This window comes from Somniosus microcephalus, chromosome 1 (assembly GCF_052327205.1).
Source record: "Somniosus microcephalus isolate GS21.2 chromosome 1, FLI_Smic_1.0, whole genome shotgun sequence".
NCBI classification, from domain to species: Eukaryota; Metazoa; Chordata; class Chondrichthyes; order Squaliformes; family Somniosidae; genus Somniosus; species Somniosus microcephalus.
In genome coordinates, this window is record NC_140987.1 from 439,180,794 (window position 1) to 439,202,922 (window position 22,129).

General features: G+C 46.6%; 1 protein-coding gene across 3 annotated transcripts in view; it reads left to right on the forward strand.

Annotated features, from left to right (window-relative positions):
• mtm1 (myotubularin 1) overlaps nucleotides 1-22,129 on the forward strand; it is a 151,218-nt gene that overhangs the window by 88,863 nt on the left and 40,226 nt on the right. For 2 of the 3 annotated variants that reach the window (XM_086001471.1, XM_086001461.1), the window contains exon 7: nucleotides 16,627-16,710. The exons of the other annotated variant lie outside the window; for it this stretch is intronic. In XM_086001471.1, the coding sequence (XP_085857597.1) occupies nucleotides 16,627-16,710 (84 nt within the window). The remainder of the gene's footprint in view (nucleotides 1-16,626; nucleotides 16,711-22,129) is intronic. 3 annotated transcript variants of the gene reach the window in all.

Consider the following 22,129-nt stretch of genomic DNA (forward strand, 5'->3'; position numbering starts at 1 on the left):
CAGGAAAAAAATTAAAACAGACAATATTGGGACTAGACAAAGAACTACGGCAGACTACTCGGTATTCCGTTACTGCGCTATCTCAAATCATGCAAATTATGACTAAATTCTCTTGTATTCTAGCTAAGAAAGTATTAGCCAGGAGTTGCATGAAGCCCGCTTGATTGGCACCCCATCCACCACCTTTAAACATTCACTCCCTCCACCACTGGCGGACCGTGGCTGCAGTGTATACCATCTACAAGATGCACTGCAGCACCTCCCAAACCCACGACCTCTACCACCTAGAAGGACAAAGGCAGCAGGTGCATGGGAACGCCATCACCTCCAAGTTCCCCTCCAAGTCGCACACCACCCTGACTTAGAAGTATATCGCCGTTCCTTCATCATCGCTGGGTCAAAATCCTGGAACTCCCTCCCTAACAGCACTGTGGGAGCACCTTCACCACACGGACTGCAGCGGTTCAAGAAGGCAGCTCACCACCACCTTCTCGAGCAATTAGGGATGGGCAATAAATGCTGGCCTTGCCAGCGATGCCCACATCCCATATACGAATTTTAAAAAAATGCTAATTCTACCTGAAGTTGAACTTGGAAGAAAGTACTTTACAGACACTTACAGTGCTTGGAGATTTACAATTGGGAAATAAACAACTTGCGTTTATTTAGCGCTTTTATTGTGGTAGCAAGTTCAGAGGCACTTTAAAGTTAGGAGTCTGATCTAAATAGGAGGTAAAATTAGTGGAGGTAGCTCAGAATAAGGGGCCGGCCATTTAGAACTGAGATGAAGAGAAATTTCTTCACTCGGATGGTGGTGAATCTTTGGAATTTTCTACCCCAGAGGGCTGTGGAGGCTCAGTCGTTGAGTATATTCAAGACAGCGATCGATAGATTTTTGGGTATTCAGGGCATCAAGGGATATGGGGATAGTGCAGGAAAGTGGAGTTGAGGTCAAAGATCAGCCATGATCTTATTGAATGACACAGCAGGCTCGAGAGGTCAAATGGCTGACTCCTGCTTCTATTTCTTATGTTCTTATGTAACTGCAGTCACTGTTGTAATGTAGGGAATGTTACAATGCTATATTGGGTTAGATTTTGCGGTCGGCAGAGTGCCTAGGCAGTACGCCGCCGGCATCCGAATAGAATACGAACTTAACTGATGGGAACCCTCCTCCGCAAACTTGCTGTTAGATGCTGCGAACCAGAGGGCTGCGTAATGGCCTATGGATCCCAGGGGCGCAGTGTGTGTGGAAGTGTACTTGGGATCACGTGGGCCTGTGGTGCTCCAATCATCATAGATTGCCATCCCCATTCATAACTCAACTTCGTTAATTAATCATACATTAATTTAAACCCTCATTACTAGAGCCTTTTGGGATTTAAGTGTGCATAAACATCTATACAATACATTTTTGTAACACATGTACTTTGTGTATGTTTAATTAACAAAGTTGAGTTATGAGTGGGGTTGGCAAACTATGGATCAATTAAAACATCTTAAACGGCACACCCGGGTCGCAGAAAATTAAACCGTTCGAATGCTGAGAATACTGTATATTCATGCATGGCCTGACCGCCTCTTATTTAATAATGGTCCTTTTGCATTAGCCACAGACCTCCGTGCAAAATCTCGGCCATTTTATGGAATGCGATGAGGGAAAAAATACAATAGCACGATTTCCCTCCTAGTTAACCAAATGATCCGAGATGAAAACTATGTTAAAACATGCCAAACGATGCTTTGGATCTTTTGAGGTATCCCCTTACGCTGATGCAAACAGGCCCCCCTTGCCTGTTGTATCAGCCGTAAAAATTTTCATACGTAATTGCTGGGCAGTTGGTGGGCAATTAGCCCAACTCTGCTCCAGCAATGAGGATTTCCCTGTCGATACGGATCATCTGTGAAGTAGTAACTTGACAGATCGCAAGTTTGGGATTTAGTGCATGCGCAAGCCCCTGTGGAAATCCTGATCTTGCGGTCCATTTCTAAGAGTACGTCATCATACCCACCGCAAATTCTGGCCCAATGTTGTAGTGGTAGCCAATTTGAACACAGCAAGGTCTCGCAAACGCCAAATGAGATAAATTACCAGTTAATCTGTTTGTGATGTTGGTTGAGGTATTAATGTTGGCCACGACACCGGGAGAACTCGCCTGCTCTTCTTCGAATAGTGTAATGGGAGCTGTTGTGTCCACCTGATAAAACTGATAGGGCTCCTGTTTAACGTCTTATCTGAAAGACATGCAATATTCCCTCAATGCTACACTGGTGTTTCACCCTAGATTAAATACTCAAATTTCCAGAGTGCGGCTTGAACCCACTGTCTTCAAATGCAAGAGTGTTATCACTGAGCTGTTTTCAGATGATATTAGGAATGACATTTATGCAACTCCACTATTATCTAAGCTCAAGTATTCAATTGCAACGTTGAAATTATTTCCTTGTATCTAAACATCATTATTTTTGGTTTTGTGACATGTTTGCAGAATTATATTTACACTGCATGGTTAATAATTGTGATTTTTTTTTTTGAGGAACTCTTCCTCCATTTTGTCTTCAATGTTGGCTGCTGACACTGGGAAATAGCAGCATTTCTATTTTGTTTGTCAATTGTCAGTCTTTCAGTTAGTTAAAAAAGTTCTTCTATACTGCTCCAACAACATGCCTTAGTCCAAACGTCAGATGCCCTTCTGCAACAGTATGATATTTTTCCATTTCCGATGCTTGCCTTCCTGTAGGCCCCTCTGAGTTAAATTGCTAATCAGTGCTAAATTAGAGAGTTTGTGCTGTGGGCCATTGCAAATGTATTGAGAAATGATTTGCATTTGATTGCTGGAGCTCTTAACGGCTCATCTAGTTTTACCACGGGGCCGGCTCTGCGATTTGACACTGTAGGGTGGAATTCCCTGCTCCTGCTCCTGCCCTAGCGCTAGAAAGCGCGCTGCTCCTGTCCAGCCCTCAGGATTGAAGGGATTTACATGCCCCAGAGGTACCCCAACACAGGTCACCCCCCTGCCAGAGGCTAAGACCGGTGGAAGGGGTAGGAAATGAGGTGCAGCTGCAGGCCTGCAACTGTGTCTCGAGGCTCAGAGATCAGGACTTCCTGATTGCTGATGGATTCCGGCAGCGAGAAGATCCTTATTTGTGCGTAAAAATTCTGCATGGGGGGCTGGGGCGATGTTTAAACAAAAATGAATACAGCCATTGCCTGCTGTTCTTTACCTGCCCCCCACAATTCCATGTCTCTGCGTCGCCTTCCTGACATTTGCACCTAGGAAAGGGAATGTTCTCGGAGGGCTAGGGTCAGGAAAATCTTACAAGAATAGATTTTATTTTTGCCAGTGTATGATTTTCTCTCCTTTCTGGACCACAGACTCAATTGCTAAAACGTTGGGTGACCTACTCTCAGACTGCTGTTTATTAAAGAAAGAAAGACTTGCATTTCTATAGCACCTTTCATGTCTTCAGGACGTCCCAAAGTGCTTTACAGCCAATGAAGTACTTTTTGAAGTGTCGTCTTCTTAGGCAGTCCCTCGGGAACCGAGGATGACTTGCTTCCACATTAAAAATGAGCTCGCAGGTGACTGATGAGTCCAATGCGGGACCTACAGTCTCTCACAGGTGGGACAGACGGTGGTTGACCGGGTGGGTGGGGTGCTTGGGTTGACGTGCGCTCCTTCCGCTGTTTGCGCTTGGCTTCCGCTTGCTCCCGGCGAAGAGACTCGAGGTGTTCGGCGCCTTCCTGGATGCTTCTCCTCCACTTTGTGCAGTCTTGGGCCAGGGATTCCCAGGTGTCGGTGGGGATGTTACACTTTTTCAAGGAGGCTTTGAGGGTGTCCTTGAAGCGTTTCCTCTGCCCACCTGGGGCTCTCTTGCCGTGCCGGAGCTCCGAGTAGAGCGCTTGTTTTGGGAGTCTTGTATCGGGCATGCAGACAATGTGACCCGAAGTGTACTCACTGTTGTAATGCAGGCAATGCAGCAACCAATTTGCACACAGCAAGATCCCTCAAAACAGCAATGACCAGATAATCTGTTTTAGTGATGGTCGAGGGATAAATAGTGGTCAGGACACTGCTGAGAACTCCCCATCACCTCTTCGAATAGTGCCATGGAATCTTTTGCGTCCACCTGAGAGGGCAGATGGGGTCTCGGTTTAACGTCTCATCCGAAAGACGGCACCTCAGACAGTGCAGCGCTCCCTCGGTATTCCACTGGGTGTGTCAGACTCGATTATCCGCTCGTCTCTAGAGTGGGACTTGAGGCGATAGTGCTACCCACTGAGCCATGGCTGACATCTGTATTTTAATCTATGATCTGAGCACCAGTGGTTCCTGGTGGCTGCCAGGAGCAAGACACTTCCTTCTCCCGTGGGAAAGAACCAGACTCCGGTACGTGGCGCTCGACAGCAGCTTGGCTGAGCTTAGCAATTTAGTGTTTGAGAAAAATCAAACCTGTTCCCACATTACTTTCTAAAATCAGTAGTTGGGGAAGGAACCAAAGTGGGGAGTACATTTTTTGTCAACAGCATTTAGCAGTAAGGCTGCATACAGCATTGTTAAAATTGTGGACTGACTGATAAGATTTCTAACCTGTGAATTATTATTTATGTTCTAACTCAGGTCAGTAATGAGATAATAAAACAGACAATCGTCGCTGTAAAGCTGCCATAATAATTTCTATAAAATCCATTTCACATAAAGATAGGGGTGTTCTTTAATATCTCCCACAACAATACTCCTGACTAAAATCAAATTGAAGTAATGAGCGTCAAATAACATTTTATCGTCAATTTTTTAAACCACCCTTGTGGTACATTGCAACAACAACTTGCATTTATCTACGCCTATAATGTGGAAAAAAGTCTTGAGGCTCTTCACAGAGGTGTAATCAGACAATATAGATCCAAAGAAGGAGATATTAGGAGGGATGAGCAAAACCTTGGTCCAAAGGGTGGATTTTAAGGAGGATCTTGGAGGAGGAGAGAGCAGTGGAGACTCGGGCAGTTTGAGAGGGAATTCCGGAGTGGGAGGCCGAGATAGCTTAAGGCACAGCTGCCAATGTTGGGGGTGAAGAGAGGGGGATGCGCAAGAGGCAAGAGTTTGAGGATAGAGATATTTGGGGGTGGGGGGTTTCGGGGAGTTGTGTGGCTGGATGAGGTTACAGACGGCCGAGACCACAAAAGGGTTTAAACATGTAGAAGAAACTTTTAAATTGGAGGACTGGGAGCCAGTGTAAAAAGTAAGCACAGGGATGACCGATGAGCAGTAGAGTTTTGTCTGAGCTAAAGTTCCTGGTGGGTGGAAGATGGGAGACCTGTCAGGAGAGTATTGGAATAGTTTGAGTCTGGAGGTGACGACAGCAAGTTGCAATGTTTTTGTCCAATCAGGAGCGACTTTCCAAAATTGGAAGGTACATTCAGTCGGTGGTGAGATGGCTGGACTAGAAACGTTCGACTGGAAATCTTTCTGCTTCCAGGGCTTGTTAGAATACAATGCATTAATCTTTAGTTTCCAGAGACTAATATATTTTTGAGGGTATTCAGAAAATATGACTTGGTGTACATTTCAAGAAAGTTTAAATGGAAATAAGGGATCTGCATTTACAGAGCACCTTATTGCGTCATTGTAACATCCCAAAGCACTTCACAACCAATGGATCACTTTTGAAGCGCAGTAACTGTGATGTAGAGCGGGTGGTTGCCAGTTTACACAACAGTGAGCTCCCACAAATAACACACGAGATGAATGACTAGTAAATCTGTTTTTGTTAGTGTTGATTGAGGAGGACTATTGTCTTGGACACGGGGAAAACTTTGTGCTGTTCTTGTTATGGGAACAGGCAGATGGAACTTTGTTCACCATCTCCTAGCACCTCCAACAATGTAGCACTCCCCCAGTACTGCACTGAAGCATCAACCTAGATTAGGTGCTCAAGATCTGGAGTGGAGCTCTGACCAACATATTCCGGATTCTGAGGCCAGCATGCTACCAACTGAGCCAAGCTGACACTTTTAATAACTTTTACATGGTGGTCATTACTAAAACCATATTCACTTTTGCCAGTCAGCTTTTTTGATTGAATACACAAGACTGGATAGATCAGGAAAATCAACAGCCCTTCTTCCTACTTTGTATTTTAAATAAAAGGGAAATACGATTGTTAGTGAGACAAAAATAGCAAGATTTCTTTACTTTTATTAAATACAATTTTTGAATAGCTGGAGTTAAAATAGAAGCCGTCTTTACCAGGTTCTGAAATGAAGTACAGGAGATCAGTTGTCTACAGGACCAGGCCAGGTTGGTTGATCTGGAAATTAGGCAGGATACAGGGGACTTTGTTCAAGGTGTGAATTGAAGTGTACATGATCAAGGCATCAACAGGCATTCAGAAGCCAGACAATGTGAGCACCTGCTCATTGGCATTCTATACAATATTTCCTACTGTTGTGTCTTTCATCATGGTTAAATGATAGCTCTGACCCCTGAAGCTTTTAACCTGGATAAGTATTGTGAAATTCTCCCACAGGCTTTAGTTCTGGCAGAGAATTTGAAATCTGTGGGCGAACTGAGATTTGCATTGTCGACGCACATCTGGAATAAATACCAGAAGGCAAACCTGACTTTATCCAGAAGTCTTGTCGCTTACCAGACTCTCAGCCATATATTCTAAAAAGGGGTATTTTAACCATATGTGGACCGATTACAGTTTAAAAAAAATAAAATAAAGTATTGTGCTGATTGTGTAGCTTGCTATATCATTTGGCTTCTGTGTATTAATTGGCCTGTAAGTAAATCTGACCATGCAGTTTTAGCCCGTATGCATTGGTTTGGCGGATTGGTATTTTCCATCTTCTCGGAGAGACTGGAGAATATGCGGGATGTACAAAACATCCTCCCGTGAATGGTATACTGTGAATAGCAATTCATTATGGATAGAAAAATGTACAGAGTGAGGGGGAATCGTTGTGTACTTTTGGCCTGTTTCTGATTTGTGGTGTGAAATCTTTTTGTCTTTTGTTACTTATGTGACAAGTGTGATTGTACCCTCAAGGAGCGTATATTTAAAAAAAAAAATTAATTGAATCTAGTTGGCACAGAACCAAGATGGGGTGTCCGAGAAGACCATTGCATTTTGTGCAAGATTTTGAGTAGCACTGTCCTTTTAATCACATTTAGTAGTTCTCTTGATTTTATCTGCTTGATTTTCTAATACGTTTCCTGTGAGCACATCACTGGCCTAAATGATTGTTATGATTGCACGCAGTTTTTCCTTTTTTCCCGCTCTTTTAATTTGCTTTGGACTGCGAAAATAGTATCTGTGCACACAGGCTGAAGTAGTGGATTTCTTTGTGTTTGCATGCGGCCTCTGTACAATCTGCTCAACACCGCCCCATACAATATAGCGAACACTGGAAAAGCTCACCATATGGAAATTGTAGCCATAAATCTATGTCATAGCTCTCCAGTGCACTGCATAGGGGCTATTCTTTGAAACTGATATTTAAAAGTGATCTAACTACAACAACTTCAATATGAATTCTTCCTTACACGTGGTAAATTCTAGCCAAATTTGAACCGTTTTAGTTGGCACTCCATGCCACCAGTTTATGGCGTTTCCACTATTAAATGCAAATCTCTTATCCTGATGGTAGACCCATGAAAAAACAGGTCTATGATTCTGCTGTTGGGATAAGAGAACTGGATTTAGCAGTGCAAAGTGACTTGGAAATATATCACCGTTCCTTCATCGTTGTTGGATCAAAATCCTGGAACTCTCGTCCTAACAGCACTGTGTGGGAGTGATGCGCTATCAATTACTCATAAAAGACTGAGAGTTAGAAGAGTAACCAAAGGCTTTTATTAACAAAAGAATGGAGGTCTGCCTCGAGTGGTCGACCGGTCCAGAAATACAAAGGGCTGGGGAGCAGTCACCTTTATACTTGGACTTGTGGGAGGAGTCAGCCGAGGCATGTCCAGGCATGTACACAATGGAATGCAAACAGTATACAAACAGTGGTTTACCACAGGGAGTACCCTCACCACACAGACTGCAGCGGTTCAAGAAGGTGGCTCACCACCACCTCCTTAAGGGATGGGCAACAAATGCTGGCATTGCCAGCGACACCCACATCCCATGAATGAATGAATAAAAAAAACTTGGAGGGCCAGGTCATGAGCTAAAATAATGCCAATATTGAAGTAGCTTTCAACAACTTCCATTGGTGGGAGATTAACACCTCAACAGATAAAAGGATACATACTGGGTTGAAGCTAAGTTGGAGTTACTGAATTATTTCCTTTATGGAATGAGTTAATCGAATTACAAGTCTATCTTATCCAATCCTGATGACAATCTTTCCCAGCATCCCATGAAGGGAGATGCAAATCTGAACAGAAGCACAAATGAGTTCCATGTGGTACACCTCTGTTCCCTTGAAAGGCTTTGTGAATACCTCTAATTGGATCATGACAAATGTGGATGAGGAACCCCATTCAGCCAATGTTACTTATTCCATTCAAAAAGACCCTATATTCCACCCCCCAAACCATCGTCTCATTTTTTCTTAAACTATTCCAGGGTTTCTGCTTCCATTACTTTAACTGGAAGTTCATTCCATGTATGGGTCACACTTTGTTTGAGGAACAGCTTACTGACATAAGTCCCAGATTTGTCTTTTACTAAGTTCAAGATGTAGAATTGGTTTGGGTGGAGATAAAAAATAATAAAGGGAAAAAGTCTCTGGTGGGCGTAGTCTACGGCCCCCCGAACAGTAGTAATAGTGTTGGACAGAGTATAAATCAACAAATAATGGAGGCCTGTAAAACAGGGACGGTAATAATCATGGGTGATTTTAATCTCCATATTGATTGGACAAATCAAATTGGCCATGGTAGCCTTGAGGAGGAGTTCATAGAGTGCATCCGGGATGGTTTCCTAGAACAGTATGTAATGGAACTAACCAGGGAGCAGGCTATCGTAGATCTGGTACTGTGTAATAGACAGAATTAATAAATGATCTCATAGTAAAAAATCCTCTAGGAAAGAGTGATCATATCATGGTTGAATTTCAAATTCAGTTGGAGGGTGAGAAAGTTGTATCTCAAACCAGTGTCCTGATCTTAAAGGCAATTACAATGGCATGAGGGCAGAACTGTCTCAAGTGGACTGGAAAAATAAATTAAAGGGTAAGACAGTTGAAATGCAGTGGCAGACATTTAAGGAGATATTTCATAACTCTCAATAAAAATATATTCCAGTGAGAAAGAAAGATTTTAAGAGAAGGGAGCATCATCTGTGGCTAGCTAAGGAAGTAAAGGATGGTATCAAATTGAAAACGAAGGCATACAATGTTGCCAAGATTGGTGGGAGACCAGAGGATTGGGAAAACATTTTTAAAACAGCAAAGGATGACACAAAATAATAGAGAGAGAGAAGATAAATTATGAGAGTAAACTGGCAAGAAACATTAAAACAGATAGTAAGAGCTTCTGCAGGTATATATACGAAGGAAGAGGGTAGCTAAAGTAAATTTTGGTCCCTCAGAGGATGAGACTGGAATTAATAATGGGGAACGGGGAAATGGCAGAGACTCTGAACAAATATTTTGTATCTGTCTTCACTGTAGAAGACACTAACAACATCCCAATAATGGATAATCAAGGGGCCACAGGGAGGGGGGAACTAAAGACAATCACTATCACTAAGGAAATAGTACTTGGTAAAATAATGGGACTAAAAGATGACAAGCCCCCTGGACCAGATGGCCTGCATCCCAGGGTCTTAAAAGAAGTGGCTGCAGAGATAGCGGGTGCATTGGTTGCAATATACCAAAATTCCCTGGACTCTGGAGAGGTCCCAAAGGATTGGAAAACCGCAAATGTAATACCCCTATTTAAGAAAGGAGGGAGACAGAAAGCAGGAAACCATAGACCAGTTAGCCTAACATCTGTCTTTGGGAAAATGCTGGAATCCTTCATTAAGGAAGCAGTAGCAGGGCATTTGGAAAATCATAATGCAGTCAAGTAGAGTCAGCATGGTTTTATGAAAGGGAAATCAAGTTTAACAAATTTGCTGGAGTTCTTTGAGGAGGTAATGAGCAGGGTGGACAAAGGTGAACCAGTAGATGTGGTGTATTTGGAATTCCAGAAGGCATTCAATAAGGTGCCACATAAAAGGTTACTGCATAAGATGAGAGCTCACGGAATTGGGGGTAATATATTAGCATGGATAGAGAATTGGCTAACTAACAGAAAGCAGAGAGTCGGGATAAATGGGTCATTTTCCGGTTGGCAAATGGTAACTAGTGGGGTGCCACAGGGATCGGTGCTGGGGCCTCAACTATTTACAATATACATTAATGACTTGATTGAGGGCCTGAGTATAATGTAGCCAAATTTGCAGATGATACAAAGATGGGTGGGAAAGCAAGTTGTGCAGAGGACTCAAAGAATCTGCAAAGGAATATAGACAGGCTAAGTGAGTGGGCAAACATTTGGCAGATGGAGTATAATGTGGGAAAGTGCGAGATTATACACTTTGGCAGGAAAAATAAAAAAGGAAATTATTATTTAAATGGAGAGAGATTACAAAATGCTACAGTTCAGAGGGACCTGGGGGTCCTTGTGCATGAAACACAAAGCTAGCATGCAGGTACAGCAAGTAATCAAAAAGGCAAATGGAATGTTGGCCTTTATTTCAAGGGGGTTGGAGTATAAAAGCAGGGAAGTCCTGCTACAACTGTACAGGGTATTGGTGAGACCACACCTTGAGTACTGCGTACAGTTTTGGTCTCCTTATTTAAGGAAGGATATACTTGAATTGGAGGCAGTTCAGAGACGATTCACTCGGTTAATTCCAGAGATGAGGGGGTTGACTTATGAGGAAATGTTGAGCAGGCTGGGCCTATACTCATTGGAATTTAGAAGAATGAGAGGTGATCTTATTGAAACATATAAGATACTGAGGGGGCTCGACAGGGTAGATGCAGAGAGGATGTTTCCCCTCGTGGGGAAATATAGAACGTGGGGGCACAGTTTTAGAATAAAGGGTCGCCCTTTTAGAACTGAGATGAGGAAGAATTTCTTCTGAGGGTCATAAATCTGTGGAATTCTCTGCCCCAGAGAGCTGTGGAGGCTGGGTCCTTAAATACATTTAAGGTGGAGATAGACAGATTTTTGCAAGATGTGAGTGAAGGGTTATGGGGAGCGGGCAGGGAAGTGGCTTTGAGCCCAAGATCAGCCATGATCTTATTGAATGGCGGAGCAGGCTCGAGGGGCCAAGGGGCATATTCCTGCTCCTGTTTCTTATGTTCTTTGTCCTGCTTTTGCAATTTAGTTTGAAGTAATATTCTGGATTTACCTTTCCTGGAACCTTGTATACCTTTAAGGTCACTTTAGTTTCCTTTTAAGGCAAAAAAGTCTTCAGTTGTACCAGTCTTTGTTCATCAACTCAAAGCACTTAAATGTCTCCCTTGCGTCTTGCGCCTTAATCAGCACTGGACGCCATAGTTAGATGTTGTCTGACCATGCACAGTTTGAGCATGGCTTATTCTGATTTTTACTCCACTGTTTTAGCTATATAATTCAGCATCTTATTTGCTTTGTTTGTTGCTCTACAATATATTCAGTCTATTGAGACCCCTACATCAGTGGTGTTCCCCAAGGCTCCGTGCTGGGGCCACTGCTTTTTTTGATGTGTATATAAATGATCTGGAAATTGGAATACAGTAGAATTTCTAAATTTGCCGACGGCACCAAACTTGGGGGTGTGGCAAACAGTGAGGATGATACCAATTGACTGCAACAGGACATAGAAAGGCTAGCAGAATGGGCAGACAAGTGGCAGATAGAATTTAATGCAGAGAAGTGTGAGGTGATGTATTTTGGTAGAAGGAACAGAGAGAGGCCATATATACTTAATGGCACTGTTTTTAGAGTGTAGAGGGACAGAGGGACCTGGGAGTTAATGTGCATAGGTCCCTGAGGTGGCAGGACATATTGAGAGAGTGGTTAGCAAGGCATATGGGATCTTGGGCTTCATAAATAGAGATACTGAGTACAAAAGTGGAGAAGTTATGCTGAACCTTTTATAAAGTGCTGGTTAGGCCACAACTGGAGTATTGCGTCCAGTTCTGGTCACCACACTTTAGGGAGGATGTGAAGGCACTTGAGAGAGTGTAGTGGAGATTACCAGAATGGTTCCGGGGATGGGGGATCTTCGCTACAAGGACAGGTTGGAGAAGCTGGATTTGTTTTCATTCGAGCAAAGGAGGTTGAGGGGTGATTTGATAGAGGTGTACAAGATTATGACTGGTTTGGATAGGCTAGACGGGGAAAGGCTGTTCCCACGAGTTGATGGTGCAAGGACTAGGGGACACAGATTTAAGGTTTTGGCCAAGAGATACAAGGGGGTGTGAGGAAAATCTTTTTTACGCAGCGAGTGGTGAGGACCTGAAACTCGCTGCCGACGGAAGTGGTGGAAGCGGAGACACTCAATGTTTTCAAGGGGAGATTGGATAGGCTCTTGAGGAAAATAAACTTGCAGGGCTACGGGGATAGAGCGGGGGAATGGGACTGACTGGATTGCTCTACAGAGAGCCGGTACAGACTCGATGGACCGAATGGCCTCCTTCTCTGCCATTATGACTCTATGACACTCAGAATTATGGAATGAGACAGCACAGAAGTAGGTCATTTGGCCCATAGTGCTTGTGCTGGCTCTTTGGTAGAGCTATCCAATTAGACCCACTCCCCTACTCTTTCCCCATAGTGCTGGCTCTTTGGTAGAGCTATCCAATTAGACCCACTCCCCTACTCTTTCCCCATAGTGCTGGCTCTTTGGTAGAGCTATCCAATTAGACCCACTCCCCTACTCTTTCCCCATAGTGCTGGCTCTTTGGTAGAGCTATCCAATTAGACCCACTCCCCTACTCTTTCCCCATAGTGCTGGCTCTTTGGTAGAGCTATCCAATTAGACCCACTCCCCTACTCTTTCCCCATAGTGCTGGCTCTTTGGTAGAGCTATCCAATTAGACCCACTCCCCTACTCTTTCCCCATAGTGCTGGCTCTTTGGTAGAGCTATCCAATTAGACCCACTCCCCTACTCTTTCCCCATAGTGCTGGCTCTTTGGTAGAGCTATCCAATTAGACCCACTCCCCTACTCTTTCCCCATAGTGCGGGCTCTTTGGTAGAGCTATCCAATTAGACCCACTCCCCTACTCTTTCCCCATAGTGCGGGCTCTTTGGTAGAGCTATCCAATTAGACCCACTCCCCTACTCTTTCCCCATAGTGCTGGCTCTTTGGTAGAGCTATCCAATTAGACCCACTCCCCTACTCTTTCCCCATAGTGCTGGCTCTTTGGTAGAGCTATCCAATTAGACCCACTCCCCTACTCTTTCCCCATAGTGCTGGCTCTTTGGTAGAGCTATCCAATTAGACCCACTCCCCTACTCTTTCCCCATAGTGCTGGCTCTTTGGTAGAGCTATCCAATTAGACCCACTCCCCTACTCTTTCCCCATAGCCTTGCAAATTTCTCCCCGTTAAGTATTTATCCAATTTCCGTTTGAAAGTTACGAATGAATCTGCTCCACCCTTTCAGACAATGCATTCCAGAACATCAAAACTCAGTAAATCTATTTTTCCTTGTGCCAATGACCTTAAATCTGCGTCCTCTGTTTACTGATCCTTCTGCCACTTATTTACTCTTATCAAAACCCTTCATGGTTTTGAACAACTCTATTAAATCTCCCCTTAACCTTCTCTGCTCTAAGGAGAACAACCCCAGCTTCTCTAATACAATAGCAAAATACTGCGGATGCTGGAATCTGAAATAAGAACAGAAAATGCCTTTTGCATTGTTCCACTGAAGCTCAACATAAGCTCGAGGAACAGCACCTCATCTTTCGATTAGGCATTTTACAGCCTTCTGGACTCAACATAGAGTTCAACAATTTCAGATCATTACCTCGGCCCCGATCTTTTCAGACGGCAGCTGTTGATGATTCTGCCATTCCCATTTGCAGCATTTAATCACTCCTGCCTTCCACCCTATCACAGACCGTCCCTTTTGTTCTCCCCACACCCCACTCCCACCCCTCCCTGCCTCTGCACCTGGTTAAAATCTGTTACATCTCTAACTTTTTCCAGTTCTGACAAAGGGTCACAGACCTGAAAATCAACTCTCTTTCTCTCTCCTGACCTGCTGAACATTTCCAGCATTTTCTGTTTTTATCCCAGCTTTTCCAGTCTCTACATAACTGAAGTCCCTCATCCCTGGTACCATTCTGGTAAATAATCTCTGCACCCTGTCCAAGGCCTTGACATCCTCCTTAAAGTGTGGTGCCCAACTCTCAATTGAATCCATATGTTGCATTTTTTTTTTAATGTGCAGCACTTTACACTTGTTTGCATTAAATCTCATCTGGCATTGATCAGTCTACTCACATATTTGGTCCAATTCATTTTGTACTTCGTGAGCTGCCACTCAGTCAACTGCTCCTCCCAGTTTGGTGGCATATACAAATCTTACCGATTCGCGTTAAATTTCTGAGCTGAAGCTGTAAATTAGAAACAGTAATCATGCCAATACTGATCCCTGGGTATACTACTCTAAGCTGTAAGCCTGTCCCTGACATCACTCTAACAACTACCCGCTGGTTTCTATCCTTCAGCTAATTTCTTCCCTATTCCCAAGATTTATCCTGAATCTTCATAACTCTGACCTCCACCAGATTGTACCATTGACTTCACCGCTCAGACTGATTTATTTTTGTTAAATTTTTTTTTTTAAACTGCTGTTATTCTCCAGCTGTTGCAGTGAAAGGTCCAGCAATTTTATAAGAAATCTGTTTAAAACGGTTGTTTTTGCAAGGTGCAGGTTTTTTGCCATTAACTTTTTTTTGTTTTTGTGTTTCCATTTGAGTTTGGTTTGATACAGTGACTGGTGCTTATAGTAGCAAATGGGAGCGAAAATAATGAAAGAAACATGGATTTGGCGAGGAGCCCATATAAGCAATTACCCAACCATTTTCATGTGTTGTTTTTTAATTCTGTAAACTTGAGGTGCCTGTCAATAGCGGACGTCATATGGGAATTTGCAGTGGTGAATTAAAATGATCACTTCCTGCTCCTCAGTCTGTTCGAATTGGACTTGTACAGGTCTGGTTTCTTTTTGGGATAGCTCAAGTAAGAAGCGAAAAGAAAAAGAAATTAGAAACATAGAAAAATAAAAGATAGGAGCAGGAGTAGGCCATTCGGCCCCTCGAGCCTGTTCCGCCATTCAATGCGATCATGGCTGATCATCCAAATTCAGTACCCTGTCACTGCTTTCTCCCCATATCCCTTGATCCCTTTAGCCTCAAGAAATATATCCAACTCCTTCTTGAATATATTTAATGAATTGGCCTCTACTGCCTTGTGTGGTAGAGAATTCCACAGGTTCACCTCATCTCAGTCCTAAATGGCTTACCCCTTATCCTTAGACTGTGACCCCTGGTTCTGGACTCCCCGGCCATCGGGAACATCCTTCCTGCATCTAGTCTGTCTAGTCCTGTTAGAATTTTATAAGTTTCAATGAGATCCCCTCTCATTCTTCTAAACTCCAGCGAGTATAAGCCCAATCGACCCAATCTCTCCTCATACGTCATTCCTGCCATCCCAGGTATCAGTCTGGTGAATCTTCGCTGCACTCCCTCCATGGCAAGAACATCCTTCCTCAGATAAGGCGACCAAAACTGCACACAATACTCAAGGTGTGGTCTCACCAAGGCCCTGTACAACTGCAGCAAGACATCCTTGCTCCTGTACTCACATCCTCTTGCTATGAAGGCCAGCATACCATTTGCCTTCTTAATTGAAGGAACAAAACTTACTGTGTACGATATCATGCGTGCAGCATATTAGCATGGTGTTTTTTTTTAATATTACGTGTACTGTACCAAAAAAGCCTCGAATCTTAATGCCTTAAACCATTTGAGGGGAGAGTGGGAAGCAGGAGGCGTTGGCAGTGGTCATAATTCACTGTGTTTCTGTTCTCTTGCTGAAACCAGCCAGCAAACACAGCAGCTTCGCTGATAGAAAGCACTGTCTTCAAACGCTCAGAGTAACGCAGCTTGCCGACTCCAGGGGTTGATTTTCTCAGCTGAACTTTTGAGTTCTACTTTACCCAACAGGTCTGATTGGAATATTCCAATAAAGATACCGCGGGAAGATTTTGTGCTCACCTGAGGAAATTAACAAATACAGTAATACAAGAAACTTTCGTTTAACCGGAGGTTAAATATCCGGAATGCTCTATCCACCGGCAAAATTCATGAGTCGGTTCAGATAAGTTTTTTTTACTTTTCGTTGCTTTTTTTCTCCAGTCCTGGCTCTGCAAGCGTCCAGCTGAAGCTGTTGCTTAACTACAGAGACGCTTGCACGCTGCGCCGACTGTTTTGACGCTGTTGCTAAGCAACAGGGTTTGTTGCTTCAGACGGAGCTCAGAAGCTCCGTATGTTTTAACATTAGTGCTCGTTTTTCCGGCAATGTTGATCGACCGGCACCAGCTCGGTCCCATCAGTGCCGGATACCAGAAAGTTTCCTGTATTTTGTTCTAACAATTACTGTTGTGCTTCTTTTCAGCAATTTTTTGCATTTGAAAATAAAGAAACTTATTGTGAAGATGGCTGGAAAGTTTATGTCCCAATTGAAGAATATAAGAGGCAGGTGAGTTGCTTTACGAACTGATGGGGGCCTGCTCACGCTTGAATGGCGTGTAAGCTATTTCATATTGAATTTGCTTTGTATCTTTCAACAGCTAAACACTCTTTCTAAAGTCAAGTATATAGCCCCTTCATCTTTGTCCTCAACAAAACTTTTACTCTCTCCCATCACGGTGGGCCCCCCTTCGCTCCCTCAAGTTCAAGGTGCGCAGACTTGAGCGTGTCTAGTGCACAACTGTTTTAGCCATCCATCACCAGATCTGGCTGGACCACATCAAGAACTATTGGGCCTCACTGCTCTGCCAAAAGTGCCCGCTACTCTAGGATCATCCTGGAGAACAGAAGTAACCTCCAGCTTATTTTCTCCACTCCCAATGTTTCCTTAAACCACTCTCCCTGCTTCCTCCCGCCTCACCGCCAGTAGGTGTGGGAAGGTCATGGACTTCTTTATCACTAAGATTGAGATCATCCAGTCAGCTGCCTCTGCTGTTCTCTGCCCCACCCCACATTCCACCCTAGCCCTGAACCTGTATCTTCCTCTAGTTTCTCTCCTATCTCTTCTCATGCTTTCCCCAAGCACATCTTGTCCATGAGATCCACCTCCTGTTCCCTTGGTCCCATTCTCACTGCACTGCTGACTACCCAACTGTCCCCCCATGCTAGCCTACATTGTAAGCTCCCATATCCTCAGGTACTGTCACCTTTTGTAAACAAGTTATCAACCCCCTTAAAAAAAAAAAAAGACCGTTGACCCCATTGTCCTTACAAACTGCCGCAAGATCTCCAACCTCACTTTCCTCTCGAAAATCCTTGACCTTGTTGTCACCTCAAATCCATGCCCATCTTTCCTGCAACTCCACACTTGAATCTCCCCATCAGGTTTTTGTCTCTGCTGCAGCACCGAAACCAAATTCAAAAGTAGCATTCTCCGTAACCTTGACTGTGGTGCATTATCCTTCTTCGATTGCCCTGTAGTCTTAGGTCAACCGCGCCGTTATCGTTCAATGCCTCTGCTCTGTAGTCTACCTCAGTGGGACTACTCTCGCGTGATTCCACTCTTACCTATCCAATCATAGCCAGAGCATCTCCAACAATGGCTTGTTTTGGCACCCCTCACCCGTTGCCTCTGGAGCCCCCCCCCCAAGGATCTATCCTTGGCTCACTCCTCAACCTTAGCTGCATGCTGCTCCTTGGTGACTACATCCGCAGACATGGAGGCAGCATCCACATGTACGCCCAGCTCTACCTCTCCACTGCCTCCCTCCACCCCTCCTTTATCTCTGTTGTCAGACCGCTCGTCTGACATCCAGTCTCAGATGAGCCACAGTTTCCTCCAGTTACACATTGGGAATAATGAAGCCATCATCTTTGGCCTCTGCCATAAACTCCGTATCCTTGAGACTAATTCCATCCCCATCACCAGCAGCTATCTGAGGCTGAACCAGACTGTTCGCTACCTTGGCGTCCAATTCAGCCCCAAGCTGAGCTTCCAACGCTCTCCATTAAAAAGACCACCGACTTTCACCTTCGTAACATCGCCCGACGCTGCCCCTGCCTCAGCTCATCTGCTGCGGAAACCCTCATCCACGCCTTTACCACCTTCAGGCTCGACTATTCCAGTGCTCTCTGGGCCGGCCTCCCATTCTCCACCCTCCGTAAACTGTAGCTCATCCAGTACTTTGCTACCTGTATCCAATCCCTTACATGTCCCCATTACCTCTCAGCATTTGCTGACATACATTGGCTCCAGATTCTATAAAACCTCCAATTTAAAATTCTCATCCATGTGTTTAAATTCCTTATGGTCTGGCCTTTCCCTGTCTCTGTGACCTCCTCCAGCCCTACACACACTGTTCCTCCTCCAGCCCTACGCACTCTGTTCCTCCTCCAGCCCTACACACTCTGTGCCTCCTCCAGCCCTACACACTCTGTTCCTCCTCCAGCCCTACGCACTCTGTTCCTCCTCCAGCCCTACACACTCTGTTCCTCCTCCAGCCCTACACACTCTGTTCCTCCTCCAGTCCTACACACTCTGTGCCTCCCCCAGCCCTACACACTCTGTGCCTCCTCCAGCCCTACACACTCTGTTCCTCCTCCAGCCCTACGCACTCTGTTCCTCCTCCAGCCCTACGCACTCTGTTCCTCCTCCAGCCCTACGCACTCTGTGCCTCCTCCAGCCCTACGCACTCTGTTCCTCCTCCAGCCCTACGCACTCTGTTCCTCCTCCAGCCCTACGCACTCTGTTCCTCCTCCAGCCCTACACACTCTGTGCCTCCTCCAGCCCTACACTCTCTGTTCCTCCTCCAGCCCTACACACTCTGTGCCTCCTCCAGCCCTACGCACTCTGTTCCTCCTCCAGCCTTACACGCTCTGTGACCTCCTCCAGTCCTACACACTCTGTTCCTCCCCCAGCCCTACACACTCTGTTCCTCCTCCAGCCCTACACTCTCTGTTCCTCCCCCAGCCCTACACACTCTGACCTCCCCCAGCCCTACACACTCTGTGCCTCCCCCAGCCCTACACACTCTGTGCCTCCCCCAGCCCTACACACTCTGTTCCTCCCCCAGCCCTACACTCTGTGACCTCCTCCAGCCCTACACACGCTCTGCCTCCTCCAGCCCTTCACTCTCTGTTCCTCCCCCAGCCCTACACACTCTGTTCCTCCTCCAGCCCTACACACTCTGTTCCTCCCCCAGCCCTACACTCTCTGTTCCTCCCCCAGCCCTACACACTCTGTGACCTCCTCCTGCCCTACACACACTGTTCCTCCCCCAGCCCTTCACTCTCTGTTCCTCCCCCAGCCCTTCACTCTCTGTTCCTCCTCCAGCCCTACACTCTCTGTTCCTCCTCCAGTCCTACACTCTCTGACCTCCTCCAGCCCTACACACTCTGTTCCTCCTCCAGCCCTACACTCTCTGTGCCTCCTCCAACCCTACACTCTCTGTTCCTCCCCCAGCCCTTCACTCTCTGTTCCTCCCCCAGCCCTACACTCTGTTCCTCCTCCAGCCCTACACACTCTGTTCCTCCTCCAGTCCAACACACTCTGTTCCTCCTCCAGCCCAACACACTCTGTTCCTCCCCCAGCCCTACACACTCTGTGCCTCCCCCAGCCCTACACACTCTGTGCCTCCTCCAGCCCTACACACTCTGTTCCTCCTCCAGCCCTACACACACTGTTCCTCCTCCAGCCCTACACACTCTGTTCCTCCTCCAGCCCTACACACCCTGTTCCTCCTCCAGCCCTACACACTCTGTTCCTCCTCCAGCCCTACACACTCTGTTCCTCCTCCAGTCCTACACACTCTGACCTCCTCCAGCCCTGCACACTCTGACCTCCTCCAGCCCTACACACTCTGTTCCTCCTCCAGCCCTACACACTCTGTTCCTCCTCCAGCCCTACACACTCTGTTCCTCCTCCAGTCCTACACACTCTGACCTCCTCCAGCCCTGCACACTCTGTTCCTCCCCCAGCCCTACACACTCTGACCTCCTCCAGCCCTACACACTCTGACCTCCTCCAGCCCTACACTCTCCGACCTCCTCCAGCCCTACACTCTCTGACCTCCTCCAGCCCTACACACTCTGTTCCTCCTCCAGTCCTACACACTCTGTGCCTCCTCCAGCCCTACACACTCTGTGCCTCCTCCAGCCCTACACACTCTGTGCCTCCTCCAGCCCTACACACTCTGTGCCTCCTCCAGCCCTACACACTCTGTTCCTCCTCCAGCCCTACACACTCTGTTCCTCCTCCAGCCCTACACACTCTGTTCCTCCTCCAGCCCTACACACTCTGTTCCTCCTCCAGCCCTACACACTCTGTGCCTCCTCCAGCCCTACACACTCTGTGCCTCCTCCAGCCCTACACACTCTGTTCCTCCTCCAGCCCTACACACTCTGTTCCTCCTCCAGTCCTACACACTCTGTTCCTCCTCCAGCCCTACACACTCTGTTCCTCCTCCAGCCCTACACACTCTGTTCCTCCTCCAGCCCTACACACTCTGTTCCTCCTCCAGTCCTACACACTCTGACCTCCTCCAGCCCTGCACACTCTGACCTCCTCCAGCCCTACACACTCTGTTCCTCCTCCAGCCCTACACACTCTGTTCCTCCTCCAGCCCTACACACTCTGTTCCTCCTCCAGCCCTACACACTCTGACCTCCTCCAGCCCTGCACACTCTGTTCCTCCCCCAGCCCTACACACTCTGACCTCCTCCAGCCCTACACACTCTGACCTCCTCCAGCCCTACACTCTCCGACCTCCTCCAGCCCTACACTCTCTGACCTCCTCCAGCCCTACACACTCTGTTCCTCCTCCAGTCCTACACACTCTGTGCCTCCTCCAGCCCTACACACTCTGTGCCTCCTCCAGCCCTACACACTCTGTGCCTCCTCCAGCCCTACACACTCTGTTCCTCCTCCAGCCCTACACTCTCTGTTCCTCCTCCAGTCCTACACACTCTGTTCCTCCTCCAGCCCTACACTCTCTGTTCCTCCTCCAGCCCTACACTCTCTGACCTCCTCCAGCCCTACACTCTCTGTTCCTCCTCCAGTCCTACACTCTCTGTTCCTCCTCCAGTCCTACGCACTCTGTTCCTCCTCCAGCCCTACGCACTCTGTTCCTCCTCCAGCCCTACACACTCTGTTCCTCCTCCAGTCCTACACACTCTGTTCCTCCCCCAGCCCTACACACTCTGTTCCTCCTCCAGTCCTACACACTCTGTTCCTCCTCCAGCCCTACACACTCTGTTCCTCCTCCAGTCCTACACACTCTGTTCCTCCTCCAGCCCTACACACTCTGTTCCTCCTCCAGCCCTACACTCTCTGTTCCTCCTCTAGCCCGACACACTCTGTTCCTCCCCCAGTCCTACACTCTCTGACCTCCTCCAGCCCTACACACTCTGACCTCCCCCAGCCCTAAACTCTCTGACCTCCCCCAGCCCTACACTCTCTGACCTCCCCCAGCCCTACACTCTCTGTTCCTCCCCCAGCCCTACACACTCTGTTCCTCCCCCAGCCCTACACACTTTGTTCCTCCCCCAGCCCTACACACTCTGTTCCTCCCCCAGCCCTACACACTCTGTTCCTCCCCCAGCCCTACACACTCTCTGACTGAAGGTCTGCCTCGAGTGGTCGACCGGTCCAGAATACAAAGGGCTGGGGAGCAGTCACCTTTTATACTAGGACTTGTGGGAGGAGTCAGCCGAGGCATGCCCAGGCATGTACACAGTGGAATACAAACAGTGGTTTACCACATTCACCCCTTGTTTAAAATTGAGTCCGGCGGGGTGAAGTGTATTAAAAGTTAGTGTATTGGAGTCTCTCCGGAGGTCTTGTCTGCCGCTGTGATCGGCGTGGCGACGGCAGGGGTAGTGGAGCTTCCGGCGTCGAGTCCTGCATAGGCTGTGGCACAGGCGTGTCGTCC